Here is an 18,520-nt window from a genome sequence, read left to right as displayed (position 1 = left end):
AGCTCGTGAAGAGTTACAGAAAACGTTTGGCCTCCGTTATTGTCAACAAAGGGGACATAACAAAGTCCTGAGATGAACTTTTAGTATTGACCAAATACTTATTTTCCACTCAAATTTAGAAATAAATTCTTTTAAAATCAAACAATGTGATTTTCAGTTTTTTTTTTTTTCCACATTCTGTCTCTCATGGTTGAGGTTTACCCATGTTGACAATTACAGGCCTCTAATCTTTTCAAGTAGGAGAACCTGCACAATTAGTGGTTGACTAAATGCTTATTTGCCCCACTGTAACTCATTGGCGCCAATGAACGTTAAGCGCCGTCATTGGCAGTGAAACATGAACGTCTTTTTTCCCTTGGTATGCATTTTATTGGTTGTTTTCGAACGCTCACCATGTTTTTGTGTTTCTGTTTGTGAGGCAAAAGGCAGGAAGTGACGTGCTACTTGCCGCTGAGGCGTCTTTGAAGGCAGCTGGAAGCTTTCATTCGAGTGTGCTTCTCCTGTGTGGGTGTGTGTATGTGTTGTGGGAGTGTGCAATGTTGTACAATCAGTTTGACATGGGCTGCACGAAGGAAGAGGGGAACAAGCCTCGCTGCTCTGGCTTCTCTTCAATGTAGCCGTGCTGCCAAGTAGACACACACACACACATTTTAAATAGTCATTATTTGTGGTCAAAATGCACACATTTCATATTCCATAACTGCATTTTCTTGGCTTTTCACATACAAAATGACATATTGCTTTAGTTTTCCTTTCCTGTACACGTCCAAATACTTATGGCTAAATGCACTACAAGTATGTAGGAGCGCATGTACTTGCGTGTACTTGCACTATGAGTACGTGTGTGTGCATGCATCTTGGGTGTACGTGCACTACGAGATTAGAGTGAAGTTGGCCCCCCTATGTTGTAAAATTCAAATAAAAACGGTGTTTGTGTGCCACTATAATTATGGAGATATTAATGATTAATTTATGGGTCAATCTGAAGTCACCAGCCCCCCACATTGTCCGATTCGCTTCAAACTGGTTGCAAACGTTTGTGCCTCAAAAAAATGTCATTTGTGATATTATGGGTTTTTAAATAGTGTATTAACTTGTGCTGTCAAACGATTAAAATTTTTAATCGAGTTAATCACAGCTTAAAAATTAATTAATCGTAATTAATCGCAGTTCAAACCATATATAAAATATACCATGTTTTTCTGTAAATTATTGTTGGAATGGAAAGATAAGACACAAGACGGATATATACATTCAACATACTGTACATAAGTACTGTCTTTGTTTATTATAACAAATCAAGATGATATTAACATTATTAACATTCTGTTAAAGCGATCCATCGATAGAAAGACTTGTAGTTCTTAAAAGATAAATGTTAGTACATGTTATAGAAATTTTATATTAAAACCCCTCAATGTTTTCGTTTTAATAAAATTTGTAAAATTTTCAAATAAAAAATAAACTAGTAGCTTGCCATTGTTGATGTCAATAATTACACAATGCTCATGGTGCTGAAACATATCAAATCAGTCGCACCCAAGCGCCAGCAGAGGGCGACAAAACAAAAAACACAAGTAACAAATGGACATGACACTGTGCTGTCATTTTAATCTGTTTCGCAGGGCATGTGCGTTAACTGCGTCAAATATTTTAACGTGATTAACTAAAAAATAATTACCGCCCGTTAACGCGATAATTTTGACAGCCCTAGTAAATATATTAAAAAAAAATCTCGACCACTCCTTGTCTGCGATTTCTGCACCGCGATCCTTGTTATATTATGCTACATAGAGTTTTTGGATCAAACAGTGGTAAGTACACGATAATATCTCGTTAAAATCATGGCGTCTTTATCTCTTAAATAATATATAATAATATAATAAAAATAAAAATTTAATTAAAAAAAAAATATATATATATATATATATATATATATATACAGTGCCTTGCAAAAGTATTCGGCCCCCTTGAACCTTGCAACCTTTCGCCACATTTCAGGCTTCAAACAAAGATATAAAATTTTAATTTTTTGTCAAGAATCAACAACAAGTGGGACACAATCGTGAAGTGGAACAAAATTTATTGGATAATTTAAACTTTTTTAACAAATAAAAAACTGAAAAGTGGGGCGTGCAATATTATTCGGCCCCCTTGCGTTAATACTTTGTAGCGCCACCTTTTGCTCCAATTACAGCTGCAAGTCGCTTGGGGTATGTTTCTATCAGTTTTGCACATCGAGAGACTGACATTCTTGCCCATTCTTCCTTGCAAAACAGCTCGAGCTCAGTGAGGTTGGATGGAGAGTGTTTGTGAACAGCAGTCTTCAGCTCTTTCCACAGATTCTCGATTGGATTAAGGTCTGGACTGACTTGGCCATTCTAACACCTGGATACGTTTATTTTTGAACCATTCCATTGTAGATTTGGCTTTGTTTTGGATCATTGTCCTGTTGGAAGATAAATCTCCGTCCCAGTCTCAGGTCTTGTGCAGATACCAACAGGTTTTCTTCCAGAATGTTCCTGTATTTAGCTGCATCCATCTTCCCGTCAATTTGAACCATCTTCCCTGTCCCTGCTGAAGAAAAGCAGGCCCAAACCATGATGCTGCCACCACCATGTTTGACAGTGGGGATGGTGTGTTCAGGGTGATGAGCTGTGTTGCTTTTACGCCAAACATATCGTTTTGCATTGTGGCCAAAAGTTCAATTTTGGTTTCATCTGACCAGAGCACCTTCTTCCACATGTTTGGTGTGTCTCCCAGGTGGCTTGTGGCAAACTTTAAACGAGACTTTTTATGTATATCTTTGAGAAATGACTTTCTTCTTGCCACTCTTCCATAAAGGCCAGATTTGTGCAGTGTACGACTGATTGTTTTCCTATGGACAGACTCTCCCACCTCAGCTGTAGATCTCTGCAGTTCATCCAGAGTGATCATGGGCCTCTTGGCTGCATCTCTGATCAGTTTTCTCCTTGTTTGAGAAGAAAGTTTGGAAGGACGGCCGGGTCCTGGTAGATTTGCAGTGGTCTGATGCTCCTTCCATTTCAATATGATGGCTTGCACAGTGCTCCTTGAGATGTTTAAAGCTTGGGAAATCTTTTTGTATCCAAATCCGGCTTTAAACTTCTCCACAACAGTATCTCGGACCTGCCTGGTGTGTTCCTTGGTTTTCATAATGCTCTCTTCACTTTAAACAGAACCCTGAGACTATCACAGAGCAGGTGCATTTATACGGAGACTTGATTACACACAGGTGGATTCTATTTATCATCATCGGTCATTTAGGACAACATTGGATCATTCAGAGATCCTCACTGAACTTCTGGAGTGAGTTTGCTGCACTGAAAGTAAAGGGGCCGAATAATATTGCACCCCCCACTTTTCAGTTTTTTATTTGTTCAAAAAGTTTAAATTATCCAATAAATGTTGTTCCACTTCACGATTGTGTCCCACTTGTTGTTGATTCTTGACAAAAAAATTAAATTTCAAATCTTTATGTTTGAAGCCTGAAATGTGGCGAAAGGTTGCAAGATTCAAGGGGGCCGAATACTTTTGCAAGGCACTGTAAGTACTGTCTTTGTTTATTATGACAAATCAAGATGATATTAACATTATTAACATTCTGTTAAAGCGATCCATCGATAGAAAGACTTGTAGTTCTTAAAAGATAAATGTTAGTACAAGTTACAGAAATTTTATATTAAAACCCCTCTTAATGTTTTCGTTTTAATAAAATTTGTAAATTTCTCAAACAAAAAAAAAAACTAGTCGCTCGCCATTGTTGATGTCAATAATTACACAATGCTCATGGTACTGAAACTTATAAAATCAGTCGCACCCATGCGCCAGCAGAGGGCGACAAAACACAAAAAAACACAACAAGTGGACATTACACTGTGCAGTCATTTTAATCTGTTTAGGGCTGCAGCTATCGATTATTTTAGTAGTTGATAATCGATGAACTAGTTAGTTTGAATAATCGAGTAATCGGATAAGGAACACAAAAAAATCAAAATACCTGAGGTGAGCCACAAACGGTATAAAAATAAATAAGGATCTATGTACAATAAAAGAACAATTGGCTGACTTACATAGCAAAAGTCCGCTAGCTCAAAATCTATTAAAACGCTAACGTTTTTTTTTTTTTTCCCACAATGATCTTACTAAATGGTTCAGACACATATTCCTACAAAAACGGGTGACTATACATAATACCTAATTTAAAAAAAAAAAAACATTAGCTCAAACAAAATTTAGCTTATGTTGGTCTTAACATGGAGCAGCTGGATTCTGGATGTGAAATGAGGCAGACTAGAGGGCAGTGTATCCACCCAAATCTGTAAAACTAAATGCAACCACTACAACGCCACTTCAATTAAACGAATACTCGAAGCAGAAAAAATTCATTCGAATCTTTTTTTCCTAATCGAATACTCGAGTTCATCGATTAATCGTTGCAGCACTAAATCTGTTTGAGCGGGACGTGTGTTAAATGTGTGAAATATTTTAACTAGGGCTGTCAAAATTATGGCGTTAACGGGCCGTAATTAATTTTTAAAAAATTAATCACGTTAAAATATTTGACACAATTAACGCACAAACATTAAAATGACAGCACAGTGAAATGTGTACTTGTTGTGTTTTTCAGAGTTTCTCGCCCTCTGCTGGCGCTTGGGTGCGACTGATTTTATAGGCTTCAGCACCCATGAGCATTGTGTAAGTAATTGGCATCAACAATGGCGGGCTACTAGTTTATTTTTTTGATTGAAAATTTTACAAATTTTATTGAAACGAAAACATTAAGAGGGGTTTTAATATAAAATTTCTATAACTTGTACTAACATTTATCTTTTAAGAACTACAAGTCTTTCTATCCATGGATCGCTTTAACAGAATATTAATAATGGTAATGCCATCTTGTTGATTTATTGTTTTATAAACAAATACAGTACTTATGTATGTTGAATGTTTATATCCGTCTTGTCTCATCTTTCCATTCCAACAATAATTTACAGAAAAATATGGCATATTTTATAGATGGTTTGAATTGCGATGAATTACATTTTAATCGTTTGACACCCCTAATTTTAACGTGATTAATTTAAAAAATTAATTACCGCCCGTTAACGTGATAATTTTGACGTTTAATTTTTAAAAAATCACATGACATCACAGCTCTCCAACATTGTCCAATCCGCTCCACACACAAATGTAGCACAAACATTTGTGACCAGTTTGGAGTGAATTGGACAACGTGGAGGGGCTGGTGTCCTCATATTGACCTATAGCGGAAAACACTCAGGTGACTTGAAGTTCTGCTCTTAGACCCCAATTTGGCCAAATTTCAAAATTGTCCTATATGCATGTGTGATACATCATTGGAACGCTTAAAATCTCAATTTTCTGGGGGAAGTAAACTTTTTAAACTGGAGGGCATTTTAAAAAAAAAAAGAGCAAAATCCAAACTGGAGGTGAGAGCACGAGAGAGCATAAATACCTCTGTTCGATCCAAAAACTCCATGTAGCATATATCACCGAGTGTCAAGACACAGCTATGAATGGCCACAGCCGGATTTTGGGGGGATTTTATGGGTGAAACATGGTAATATAACGAGGGTCGCGGTGCATAAATCGCAGGCATCAAGGAGTGGTCGAGATTTTCTTTTTCATATATTTATCCTTTTAAACACTTTTGTTTTTTCCAATGTTTCTTTGTTTGGATCGATTATTTATCATCTAAAATATTGTAGAAGATGCCATAGTAACAAAAAAAATTTTTTTAAAAACAATTAAGTGATAGTTATGAGGCAGATATCCGTGACTTATTTCCAGACCCCATTTTTTTCATTGTGACGTAATTTGTTTAAAATACACGAGTGAATAATAAGTTTAAAGTAGGGCTGTCAAACGATTGACATTTTTAATCGAGTTAATTACAGCTTAAAAATTAATTAATCGCAATTCAAACCATCTATAAAATACGCCATATTTTTCTGTAAATTATTGTTGGAATGGAAAGATAAGACACAAGACGGATATATACATTCAACATACGGTACATAAGTACTGTATTAGTTTATGATAACAATAAATCAACATTATTAACATTCTGTTAAAGCGATCCATGGATAGAAAGACTTGTAATTCTTAAAAGATAAATGTTAGTACAAGTTATAGAAATTTTATATTAAAACCCCTCTTAATGTTTTCGTTTTATTAAAATTTGTAAAATTTTCAATCAAAAAATAAATAGCTCGCCATTGTTGATGTCAATAATTACACCATGCTCACTCGTGCTGAAAGATAAAATCAGTTGGACCCAAGCGCCAGGGCGGCAAACACCAAAAAACAAATAACAAGCGGACATTACACTCTGCTGTCATTTTGAGCGGGGCATGTGCGTTAATTGCGTCAAATATTTTAACGTGATTAATTTAAAAAATTAATTACCGTCCATTAACGAGATAATTTTGACAGCCCTAGTTTAGTCGTTTTTTTTTTTTAAACTAAATATTAGACATCAATTTATGATTCTAAGCTAAAAATGACAGATATTTCGAACAATAAATGTAAATACTTTTAATGGCTGGACTGAAACAAGTGGTTGCGCGACGTTTGTAAACGGGGGTCTCCAGGGTAAAACGGACAAATTAAAAATAGTTCAGGGGCTTAACGCGCCATGAATTTGCAAGAGCAGAAAGTGCTTTTTCAGCCTTGTCTGTTTTCCGCCCTATAAAAGATTCATTAATATAAAAACAAAAACAAAAAAAAAAGCTATAATGGCACAAACGATCATTTTTGATCGCAACAATCCGTTTTTTTTTTTCTTCCTTTTTTAACTTGAACAAAAGTTCCAAATATTTTGCAGTACTGTGCTGTCTACAGTTTTTCTTCGGCTTTTTCCGGGAGTGTTACGGAGTATAAAACGTGTATATTTTCTTTTGGCAAAGTAATTGTATTTCTGGATTCTTTTTTATTTTTTTTCATATTTTTAAGGGCTAATCTTTTTAGATTAAAACCCCGATTCTTTTCACCTGATTCCCGATCCTCTGAAAAATGGCCTGATTTCCGATCACGGGATCTGATCAGGGACATCCCTATTGCTCCTGTAATTTGAAAATTACGCCGTTTTCGTTTGAGTAGATGTCCCGATATTTACGTGTAAAAATACTCACCCACCAGTCGGGATCCTCCTGCCCCAGGACCACCAAGACTTGCCCCTCGCTGAAGCTCAGCTCATCATGGTGGTCGGCCTCGCAGTCGTAAAGCGCCCGGACCCGACGGGCGGCCCCTCGACTTCCCCGAGGCTGCCGGACACGAAATCCCCGACGTGAGCGTCTGTTTCTCCACACTGGCGAAATACTACCACTCACCAGCGACCTGCGTGGGAGCGGCTGAGGGGCAGGGCCTCGGCCAGTGCTCTCGAAGCTCTGCGAGCGGCGATTGACCGATGAGCCGTTGGGAGAGGCTCTCCTAGGGTGCTGACGGCGGGCACCGCTCGTGTCGCTGTCTGCTCTGCGATAGGCTGGAAGACGCGAAGACGTCACGGTGTTGACTTTTCCTTATTTGGGCACGAGTGCGAATGGACAGGAAGTACCTCTATCTGGACGTTCGGTCAGCGAGCTGAGAGACAACGGACTGGACGAACGGGCACAAACAGATGGGTCGTCAACACAAGTGAGTTTTACCTGTATTTTTGTTCATTTTCATACTCTCATACTTCTGAAAAGATGAATCCGCATCACTGGAGATCCTCCCGTGATTGGCCGGCATCCCATAATCTACACACAAGATAGTGACAGACTGTTGTCAATGGAAATCCTTAAAAGGGCAGTCATTTAACTCATTAGCTGACACTGAAGGCCGTAAATGGCGATGAAAGCAAAAAATACTGTAAGAATGACTAAATATGGTGGAAAACACAGGCAAGACTGAAAAAGCAGTTTCTGCTCCTGCACCCCTCTTTAAAATAAACTATATTTTAAGCCAAAAGAACTGTTGTGTTTGATAGAACAATATGTCTATTTGCTGCCATAGCAGATTCATGGCACACTAAGCCTCCAAACTATTTTTAATTTGTCCGTTTTACCCTGGAAACCCCGTTTTTACAGACGTCGCGCAACCGCTTTTGTTTTAAACCAGCCATAAAACTAAGGTAATTAATTATATTTATTATTCAAAATGTCTGTCATTTTTAGCTTAGAATCATTCATTGATGTCTAATATTTGGTTTAAAAAAAAAAAAAAAAAATTACGTCACAATGAAAAATTTGGCGTCTGTAAACAAGTCACGGATATCTACCTCATAGCGATCGCTTAATTGTGTTTTTTTGGTTACTGTCGCATTTTCCCCGATATGTTAGATGATAAATAATTGATCCAAACAAAGAAAAGTTTAGAACGTTTAAAAGGGTAAATATTAGGGCTGTTCAACGATTGAAATTTTTAATTGAGTTAATCACAGTTTAAAAATTAATTAATCGTAATTAATCGCAATTCAAACTATATAATATGCCATATTTTTCTGTAAATTATTGATGGAATGGAAAGATAAGACACAAGACGGATATATACATTCAACATACTGTACATAAGTTCTGTATTTATTATAACAATAAATCAACAAGATGGCATTAACATTGTTAACATTCTGTTAAAGCGATCCATGGATAGAAAGACTTAAAATGAATAAATGTTAGTACAAGTTATAGAAATTTTATATTAAAACTCCTCAATGTTTTTCGTTTTAATAACATTTGTAAAATTTTCAAACAAAAAATAAACTAATAGCTCGCCATTGTTGATGTCAATAATTACACAATGCTCATGGTGCTGAAACCCATAAAATCAGTCGAACCCAAGCGCCAGCAGAGGGCGACAAAACACCAAAAAACACATGTAACAAATGGAAATGACACTGTGCTGTCATTTTAATCTGTTTGAGCGGGGCATGTGCGTTAAATGTCAAATATTTTAACGTGATTAATTTTTAAAAATTAATTACCGCCCGTTAACGCGATAATTTTGACAGCCCTAGTAAATATATATATTTTAAAATCTCGACCACTCCTTGTCTGCGATTTTTGCACCGCAACCCTTGTTATATTACCATGTTTTACCCATAAAATCCCCCAAAAATCCGGCTCTGGACATTCACAGTCTTGACACTCAGTGATACGTGCTACATAGAGTTTTTGGATCGAACAGAGGTAAGTACGCGATAATATCTCGTTAAAGTCATGGCGTCTTTAAATATGCTCTCACCTCCAGTTAGGATTTTGTAGTTTAATTTATTATTATTATTTTTTAAATGCCCTCCTGTTCAAAATTTTTCTTCCCCCAGAAAATTGAGATTTTAACCTTTCCAATGATGTATCACACATGCATGTCGGACAATTTTGAAATTTGGCCAAATTTTGGGTCTGAGAGCTGAACTTCAAGTCACCTTAGTGTTTTCCACCATATATAAAAATCAAAACATAATACCGGTAGTCCCCGGGTTACGACGTACCAGACTTAGGTGATTTCAACTTTACGACGCCTATATTTTACGACCCCTCCAATTCAAAATGGATTGAACGACTAGTGATGTCAATGGCAGCCAATTAGTTGAATGATATAATTTATATATAGACCCTACTCACCTACGTCACAAAATGACGTGTCGCTGTATCCGGCCGCCATATTGTCAGTCATTTTTTCGCCCTATTCTCAATGGTTTCAATCAGTCGTGCAATTTATAGAGCAATTCATGGAAGCCCCGGTGTTATCTGACGCTGTAAACTCTTTGGATGCGTTGCATAAAAGGCGTATTGTGGAAAAGCTTCAGTTTATCCATTCGCCAGATCCATATTTGATGCCTAAATCGATGTTTTTCGACCCGCTGTCTTCGCCGTCTCTGCCTGACATATGCTACCCTGATATTTACAACTATCTTGTCCACACAAAATCAGCCTATTCTCACGAAAGTTTGAAAAACTTTAAGAGCTTGGAGGCTTATAAATACTTCGTTGCTGGTTGGGTGAAACAGGTCCTCGTCCACGAAAATTTGGCAAGAATCTATCTTGTGCTCGGGAAGGTGAGTTACAAAATTTTCAATTCAAAATCTTTTGTTCTTGCTAACATCCGCTGTCAAGTCTAATGTATTTCATGTCATTTGTCAATGGAGCTAGGGCTTTTAATGTTTATATGGTTTAGCGATAGCACTCTCACTACATACATATATAATATGTAATAAATATGAAGTGCGATAGCACTACTCCAGATTGTCCATAGTTGAATTTTGTTTTTTGGCTTTTGACCTCAATAGTGAAATTGTAAATTAATTGTATGGCAACTGTATTTGTCGGCGATTAGCCTAACAATGATCTTAATTGTGGTTGTCAGCCCAAAACCCTCTAAATATATATTAAATGCATCTTACCAGATATAAAATGACTACTACATAATCTGTGGTTATCGTTTGGAGCCCAGTTTTCTCGTCGAATTGCAGCAGTCCATCTCGCTCTCCTCTCCGGGTCTCTCGGAATACGGTAGAACTTCAAGTCTCTCCGTCTATCTTCTCTGTTATTGCAACCGACCGCCACACACGCCTTCACCATTTTGATTATTAATGTTAACGAGCAGAAAAACACGCCATAATAGGAGGAATTTACGCAGCGGTAATGCGTCAACACGATGAGTTGACGGACAATATGGTGCGGGGGCGTGGTTGTGATGTCATGTGAGTAGGGTCTATAGCGGAAAACACTCTGGTGACTTGAAGTTCCGACCGAGACCCCCAATTAGGCCAAATTTCAAAATTGTCCTACAGTGCTGGCCAAAAGTATTGGCACACCTGCAATTCCGTCAGATAATGCTCAATTTCACCCAGATAATGATAGCAATTACAAATGCTTTGGTAGTAATAGCTTCGTTTATTTTGCTTGCAATGAAAAAACGCAAAAGAGAATGGGGAAAAAAAATTATAATTTTACACAAAACTGCAAAAATGGGCCGGACAAAAGTATTGCCACGCTCAGCCTAATACTTGGGAGCACAACCTTTAAACAAAATAACTGTGAACAACCGCTTCCAGTATCCATCAATGAGTTTCTTACAATGTTCTGCTGGAATTTTAGATTTTTGGAGCCAACTGCTCCAAGTCTCCCCTGGACCCCTGCAATTTTGTCAGATAATGCTCAATTTCCCCTAGAAAATGATTGCAATTCCAAATGATTGGGTAGTAATATCTTAATTGATTTTACTTGCAATGAAAAACACAAAAGAGAATGGGGGGGAAAAAAATCATTATCATTGTACACCAAACTCCAAAAAGTATTGGCAACCTTTGAAAAATCAAGTGATGCTTCTCTAATTTGTGTCATTAACACCACCTGTTACTTACCTGTGGCACATAACAGGTGGTTGCAATAGCTAAATCACACTTGCAGCCAGTTAAAATGGATTTAAGTTGACTCAACCTCTGTCCTTGTTTGTACCACATTGAGCATGGAGAAAAGAAAGAAGGCCAAAGAAGTGTCTGAGGACTTGAGAAGCAAAATTGTGAGAAAGCATGGGCAATCTCAAGGCTATTAGTCCATCTCCAAAGACCTGAATGTTCCTGTGTCCATCGTGCGCAGTGTCATCAACAAGTGTAAAGCACTGTTGCTAACCTCCCAAGATGTGGACGCAAAGGAAAAATTGACGAGAAATTTCAGTGGAGGATTGCGTGGATGGTGGATAAAGAACCTCGACTAACATCCAAAGATGTTCAAGCTGTCCCACAGTCCGAGGGTACAACTGTGTCAACGCGTACTATCCGTCGGCGTCTGAATGAAAAGGGACTCTATGGTAGGATACCCAGGAAGACCCCACTTCTGACCCAGAAACATAAAAATGGCAGGCTGGAGTTTGCCAAAACTTGGCTAAGAAAGCCAAAAAAAAAAAAAGTTTTGGAAGAATGTTCTCGTGTCAGATGAGACAAACATAGAGCTTTTTGGGAAAAGGCATCAACATAGAGTTTACAGGAAGAAAAACGAGGCCTTCAAAGAAAAGAAACAGGTCCTCACAGTCAAACATGGCGGAGGTTCCCTGATGTTTTGGGGTTGTTTTGCTCCCTCTGGCACTGGACTGCTTGACTGTGTGCATGGCATAATGAAGTCTGAAGACTCCCAACAAATTTTGCAGCCCAGTGTGAGAAAGCTAGGTCTCCCTCAGAGCTCATGGGTCTTCCAGCAGGACAATGACCCAAAACACACTTCAAAAAGCACTAGAAAATGGTTTGAGAGAAAGCACTGTAGACTTCTAAAGTGGCCAGACCTGAATCCCATAGAACACCTGTGGAGAGATCTGAAAATGCCAGTTTGGAGAAGGCACCCTACAAATCTCAGAGACCTGGAGTGGTTGGCCAAAGAAGAAAGGTCTAAAATTCCAGCAGAGCATTGTAAGAAACTCATTGATGGATACTGGAAGCGGTTGTTTGCAGTTATTTTGTCTAAAGGTTCTGCTACCAAGTACAGTGGGGCAAATAAGTATTTAGTCAACCACTAATTGTGCAAGTTCTCCCACTTGAAAATATTACAGAGGCCTGTAATTGTCAACATGGGTAAACCTCAACCATGAGAGACAGAATGTGGGAAATAAAAACAGAAAATCACATTGTTTGATTTTTAAAGAATTTATTTGCAAATCATGGTGGAAGATAAGTATTTGGTCAATACCAAAAGTTCATCTCAATACCTTGTCATGTACCCTTTGTTGGCAATAACGGAGGCCATGCGTTTTCTGTAACTCTTCACAAGCTTTTCACACACCGTTGCTGGTATTTTGGCCCATTCCTCCACGCAGATCTCCTCTAGAGCGGTGATGTTTTGGGGCTGTCGTTGGGCAACACAGACTTTCAACTTCCTCCACAGATTTTCTATTGGGTTGAGATCTGGAGACTGGCTCGGCCACTCCAGGACCTTGAAATGCTTCTTACGAAGCCCCTCCTTTGTTGAACTGGCTGTGTGTTTGGGATCATTGTTATGCTGAAAGACCCAGCCACATCTCATCTTCAATGCCCTTGCTGACGGAAGGAGATTTTCATTCAAAATCTCTCGATACATGGCCCCATTCATTCTTTCCTTTACACAGAACAGTCGTCCTGGTCCCTTTGCAGAAAAACAGCCTCAAAGCATGATGTTTCCACCCCCATGCTTCACAGTGGGTATGGTGTTCTTCGGATGCATTTCAGTATTCTTTCTCCTTCAAACACGAGAACCTTTGTTTCTACCAAAAGGTTCTATTTTGGTTTCATCTGACCATAACACATTCTCCCAGTCCTCTTCTGGATCATCCAAATGCTCTCTAGCGAACCGCAGACGGGCCTGGACGTGTACTTTCTTCAGCAGGGGGACACGTCTGGTGCGTCTGGCGCCGCATTTTGTTACTGATAGTAGCCTTTGTTACTGTGGTCCAAGCTCTCTGTAGGTCATTCACTAGGTCCCCCCGTGTGGTTCTGGGATTTTTGCTCACCTTTCTTGTTATCATTTTGACGCCACGGGGTGAGATCTTGCATGGAGCCCCAGATCGAGGGAGATTATCAGTGGCCTTATATGTCTTCCATTTTCTAATAATTGCTCCCACAGTTGATTTCTTTACACCAAGTGTTTTACCTATTGCAGATTCAGTCTTCCCAGCCTGGTGCAGGTCTACAATTTTGTATAGTGCAGTTTGGAGTGTGACTGACTGAGATTGTGGACAGGTGTCTTTTATACCGATAATGAGTTAAAACAGGTGCCATTAATACAGGTAACGAGTGGAGCCTCGTTAGAAGAAGTTAGACCTCTTTGATAGCCAGAAATCTTGCTTATTTGTAGGTGACAAAATACCTATTTTCCACACTAATTTGGAAATAAATTCTTTAAAAATCAAACAATGTGATTTTCTGTTTTTTTTTTTCCACATTCTGTCTCTCATGGTTGAGGTTTACCCATCTTGACAATTACAGGCATCTCTAATTTTTTTAAGTAGGAGAACTTGCACAATTGGTGGTTGACTAAATACTTATTTGCCCCACTGTATTTGGCTGAGGGTGCCAATACTTTTTGTCTGGCCCATTTTTGGAGTTTTGTGTAAAATGATTGATTTTTTTTCTTCCATTCGCTTTTGTGTTTTTTCATTGCAAGCAAAATAAATGAATATATTACTACCAAAGCATTTGTAATTGCAATCATTTACTGGGAGAAATTGAGCATTATCCGACAGAATTGCAGGGGTGCCAATACTTTTGGCCAACACTGTATGATATGTTAAATATTTCTATTGATCCTGAAAATATAGGTGATTATATCTGCATTTGGTGATTTGTGTGCAACTAGCATCAAATCTGAGAATTTTATAGCCATTCAAAGTTTTGTTATTTAAAAAAATCGTTCATCGGGATTTAATTTGGGAAGGAATTAGAATTTTTTTATGCTTGTGCCCATGGAGACTCAAAACCTAAGGGAGGTCTCTATTTTGGTTTTAGGTCGCTTGCGGCTTTGGTTTTGAAATATTTGAATTTTAGGTTTTTGAAGATTGGCCCCCTACGGATCGGCCCCGCGCCCCGTTTCCTGTCAACTGATCGTGAAGTCTGTCTTAACAATATCTTGCATTACCGTGGTTACTAGACTCGGAGCAGCTCCTTTTGTGTCGGGCGGCGACCTGAGGGGTCCATTTCCAGTTTCCCGTCACGGGGGAGAACACTTCCTCTTCTTCATCTTGCTCCAATTGGTCTTCACCTGCCGGCGGTGGCGGCGGAGGAACGTTGGGCGCCTTCACCCTGGGGGGCAGTGGCGGCGCGGGCGAAGAGGGGGGCGGCGGCGGGGGACTTTGCGACTGGGCGGGCGGCCTAACGTGGTGCTCCATGGCCGTGGCCAGCCGCCGGCCCACGCTCAGCAGCCCGCCGCCGGGGGGCGCCGAGGAAACGGAAGACGTCAGCCCGAAGTTGAAAGGTCGCGAGGGGAAGGAGAAGGACGAGGACGAACGCTCCTTCTTCACGGGACCGTTCTGGCGAAGATAATCGGGTCGGGATTTCGGCGGATGTTACGCGGCGGTCGACGCGGTTACCTTGTCTTCGAAATCGTCGTCGCTGTCGTAAACGTCGTCGTGGCGAAGGCGCCACTCGTACTCCACGTGCACGTGATGGTCGAAATGGTTAGATTGGGCTTGCTGCAACTAAAATAACATAACATAAATGCCAAAAGTAACGTTGAAATAAATCATTTTCAATGATTAAATACTAAAATAGAAATTGGAATATACTGGACTGTCTCAGGAAATTAGAATACACAATATTCTAATTTTTCAGACAGTCCTGTGTATATATACAGGACTGTCTCAGGAAATTAGAATACACAATATTCTAATTTCCTGACTGTCTCAACAATATTCTAATTTCCTGACTGTCTCGGGAAATTAGAATATTGTGTATTCTAATTTCCTGAGACAGTCCTGTATATATACACAGGACTGTCTCAAAAAATTAGAATATTGTGTATTCTAATTTTCTGAGACAGTCCAGTATATAAAAATCTAAACATAATACAGGTAGTCCCTGGGTTACGACGTGCCTGACGGGGTAAATCTACAGTGCAGGAGGAAACCGGGGATTACCTGTAGTAACATTTGCAAAATGTCATGCTATTAATCGTAATTAAAAATGTATAATCGTTGCCCAGCCCTTATGAAAATTCAAAATTGAAATAGAAATAACTTAAACAATCCATTTATATATTTAAGCATTTATTTCCTATTCATTTGGGGGCATTTTCAGGTCAATTTCTTGTTAATTTTTGGGTTGCCATTGACAGCGCTAGACGTCCAATTCATTTCGACTGGGTAAAGGCAAATGACTGAAAGAATGCCCAGTAATGGATTGGATGTCTAGTGACGTCAAACTGAAATGAACAGCTTACCATGTTTTTTTGTTTTTTTTAAAAAAAAATTTTAGAGATTTTTTTGGATAGTTTTGATTATTTTTCTGGTTTATTTTTATTTTATTATTATTATTATTATTATCATTTTTTTTTTTTTTGCAGTTTTTCCCCACAGTTTTCAGTTGTTTTTAATTTTTTTGCAAATTTTTTTTGGATAGTTTTGTTTTTCTGATTTATTTTTTATTTTATTTTATTTGAAGTTTTTCCCCACAGTTTTCAGTTTTGCTGGATTTAAATGTTTGTTGTTTAAGTTTTTTTTTGCAATTTTAAAAAAATAGTTTTTCTGTTTTTTTATTTATTTATTTATTTATTTTGCAGGTTTTTGTGCAGTTTTCAGTTTTTCTGGATTTAAGTTGGTTTTTTTTTTTCAATTATGTTTTTGGGGCAGTTTTTCCACACAGTTTTCAGTTTTGCTGGATTTTACTCTTTTTTTTTTTTTTTCTTTTGTTTTTCTGGTTTATTTTTAATTTATTGTATTTTATTTATTTTTTTCAGTTTTCCAGCAGTTTTCAGTTTTGCTTGATTTAAGTGGGGGGGTTTTTTCGATTTTTTTTTTTTTTTTTTTTTGCAGTTTTCCACATTCTCCGTTTTTTTTTTTTTTTGTGGGGGTTTTTTTTTTTTTTTTTTTTCCAAAATTTTTTTTGTCAGATTTTTTTGTGCATCCTGATTTCCTGAATTTTCTAACATGCTAATTATATGAATTGGATACACACATACAGTAGAGGTCCCTCTTAGCCAATTGGATGCCAGGAATCTGTGGCAATGGCCAATGACAGAGCAGCTACAATTCTTGGAGCTGCGAGTACCAGCCATACTGTATTTTTCCTTTTGTATCCTGAAATTTCTTTCCTAAAAAGAGGCGATATTTACTCGTTGAGGTGTGTCCTAACCTGAAAATGTTCAAAAGTCCCAAAACTCACCAGCGCCTCACAGTGGTTGTGCTTCAGCCTGCGGCTCACGTCCAATGGCGTCTCTCCCAACTCGTTCTCTGAATGACAGAAGGCCTTTAATCATTTCGTGTTTGTCCATCCTATTTATACCAATGTACTTGGATTCTATTGACGCCGATATAAGTCGATGCCATCGAAGGCAATGGACGTCAAAATTTTTTCCTATTCATTTCAATGGCAAAAAAAACAATGTCCCTAAAAACCACCAGATATGAATAGAACGTGTCCCCCAAATGACCCGATATGATTAGGACACGCCCCCCACATGACCTGTTTTAACCAGGCCACGCCCCCCAAATGTCCCCAAATGACCTGATACGACCAGGCTGCACCCCCCAAATGTCCCCAGATGACCTGATATGACCAGGACACGCCCCTCAAATGACCTAATATGACAAGGAAACGCCCCCCAAATGTGCCCAAACGACCTGATATGACCAGGCTGCGCCCCCAAATATGGCCATGTGACCTGATATGACATGGACACGCCCCCTCCAAATGTGGCCAAATGACCTGATGTGACCAGGCCAAGCCCCCCAAATGTGCCCAAATGACCTGATATGACCAAGCCACGCAGCACAAATATCCCCAAATGACCTGATATGACAACGACACACCCCCAAATGTGCCCAAATGAGCTGATAATGACCACGGCACGTCCCGCAAATGTCCCCAAATGAGCTGATGACTAGGACACGCCCCCCAAATGTCCCCAAAATACCTGATATGACCAGGACACGCCCCCCAAATCTCCCCAAAATACCTGATATGACCAGGACACGCCCCCAAATGTCACCAAATTACCATATATGACCAGGCCACGCCCCCTTAATGTCCCAAAATGACCTGAAATGACCAGGACACACCCCCCAAATGTGCCCAAATGACCTGATATGACTAGGACACGCCCCCCAAATGTGCCCAAATGACCTATGACCAGGCCCCGCCCCCAAATGACCTGTACGACGAGAACATGCCCTCCCAAATGAACTGATATGACCAGGAAATGCCCCCCAAATTACCTTATATGACCAGGACACGCCCCCCAAATGACCTGATATGACCAAGACATGCCCTCAAATGTCCTCAAATCAACAGGACCTGATATTGTCCCTGAAATGTACCCACACCAACCTGGGCAGGGCTAAAATCTGTATCTCCACACAGCAAAGACCCAGAGTAATTTCTCCAGAAGTTTCAGTTTGTAGTTTCAGAAATGTGTTTTTTATGAGTGTATTTGGCTGTGAATCTTACTGATGTGCGTGTTGGCTCTGGCCCTCAGCAGCAGTTTGACGCAGTCGCTTTTGTTGTGGAGACAGCTGTAGTGAAGCGCCGTGTTGCCGCACGACGTCTGCACATCCACGTTGGAACTGAAAATGTTACTAGTCAGTTGTTAGTAATATTTTGTCGGTGTCTAATGTTACCCGCTGACCAGTTCTGAGCCAGGAAGTCCAGGATGTGGAGAGACGTCCTGTCGGCCAATAGGACGGCCAGGTGGAGGGCTGTCTCCCCTTTCTCCTGTTACCATGGAAACAAATGGATGACACTTTGAGACTTCTAATCACATCATTTTGACATTACTACAAAAATGGACACTTTTCATATGTTCACATTTTTGACAACCTCCCA

The 18,520-nt window shown here is 39.2% G+C and overlaps 1 protein-coding gene across 6 annotated transcripts in view; it reads right to left on the bottom strand.

The window, feature by feature from the left end:
• Positions 1-255: 255 nt before the first annotated feature.
• Positions 256-18,520, bottom strand: part of unm_sa1614 (un-named sa1614) — a 34,244-nt gene continuing 15,979 nt past the window's right edge. For 2 of the 6 annotated variants that reach the window (XM_057846645.1, XM_057846647.1), the window contains 10 exons: positions 18,324-18,409; positions 18,146-18,261; positions 16,862-16,929; positions 15,073-15,180; positions 14,622-15,012; positions 7,721-7,781; positions 7,598-7,638; positions 7,374-7,525; positions 7,176-7,307; positions 256-622 (listed from right to left, as the gene is read on the bottom strand). In XM_057846645.1, coding sequence (XP_057702628.1) covers positions 548-622; positions 7,176-7,307; positions 7,374-7,525; positions 7,598-7,638; positions 7,721-7,781; positions 14,622-15,012; positions 15,073-15,180; positions 16,862-16,929; positions 18,146-18,261; positions 18,324-18,409 — 1,230 coding nt within the window. In that variant the 3' untranslated portion in view covers positions 256-547. Of the gene's footprint in view, positions 623-6,503; positions 7,526-7,597; positions 7,639-7,720; positions 7,782-14,621; positions 15,013-15,072; positions 15,181-16,861; positions 16,930-18,145; positions 18,262-18,323; positions 18,410-18,520 lie in introns of those variants that run through there. The other 4 variants (XM_057846642.1, XM_057846646.1, XM_057846643.1 and 1 more) reach the window with 3 other exon arrangements.

The sequence above is a fragment of the Corythoichthys intestinalis genome, chromosome 9 (genome assembly GCF_030265065.1).
Source record: "Corythoichthys intestinalis isolate RoL2023-P3 chromosome 9, ASM3026506v1, whole genome shotgun sequence".
Lineage (NCBI taxonomy): Eukaryota > Metazoa > Chordata > Actinopteri > Syngnathiformes > Syngnathidae > Corythoichthys > Corythoichthys intestinalis.
Note: the sequence above shows the minus strand (reverse complement) of the source record. Positions and strands in the feature narration are given on the sequence as shown.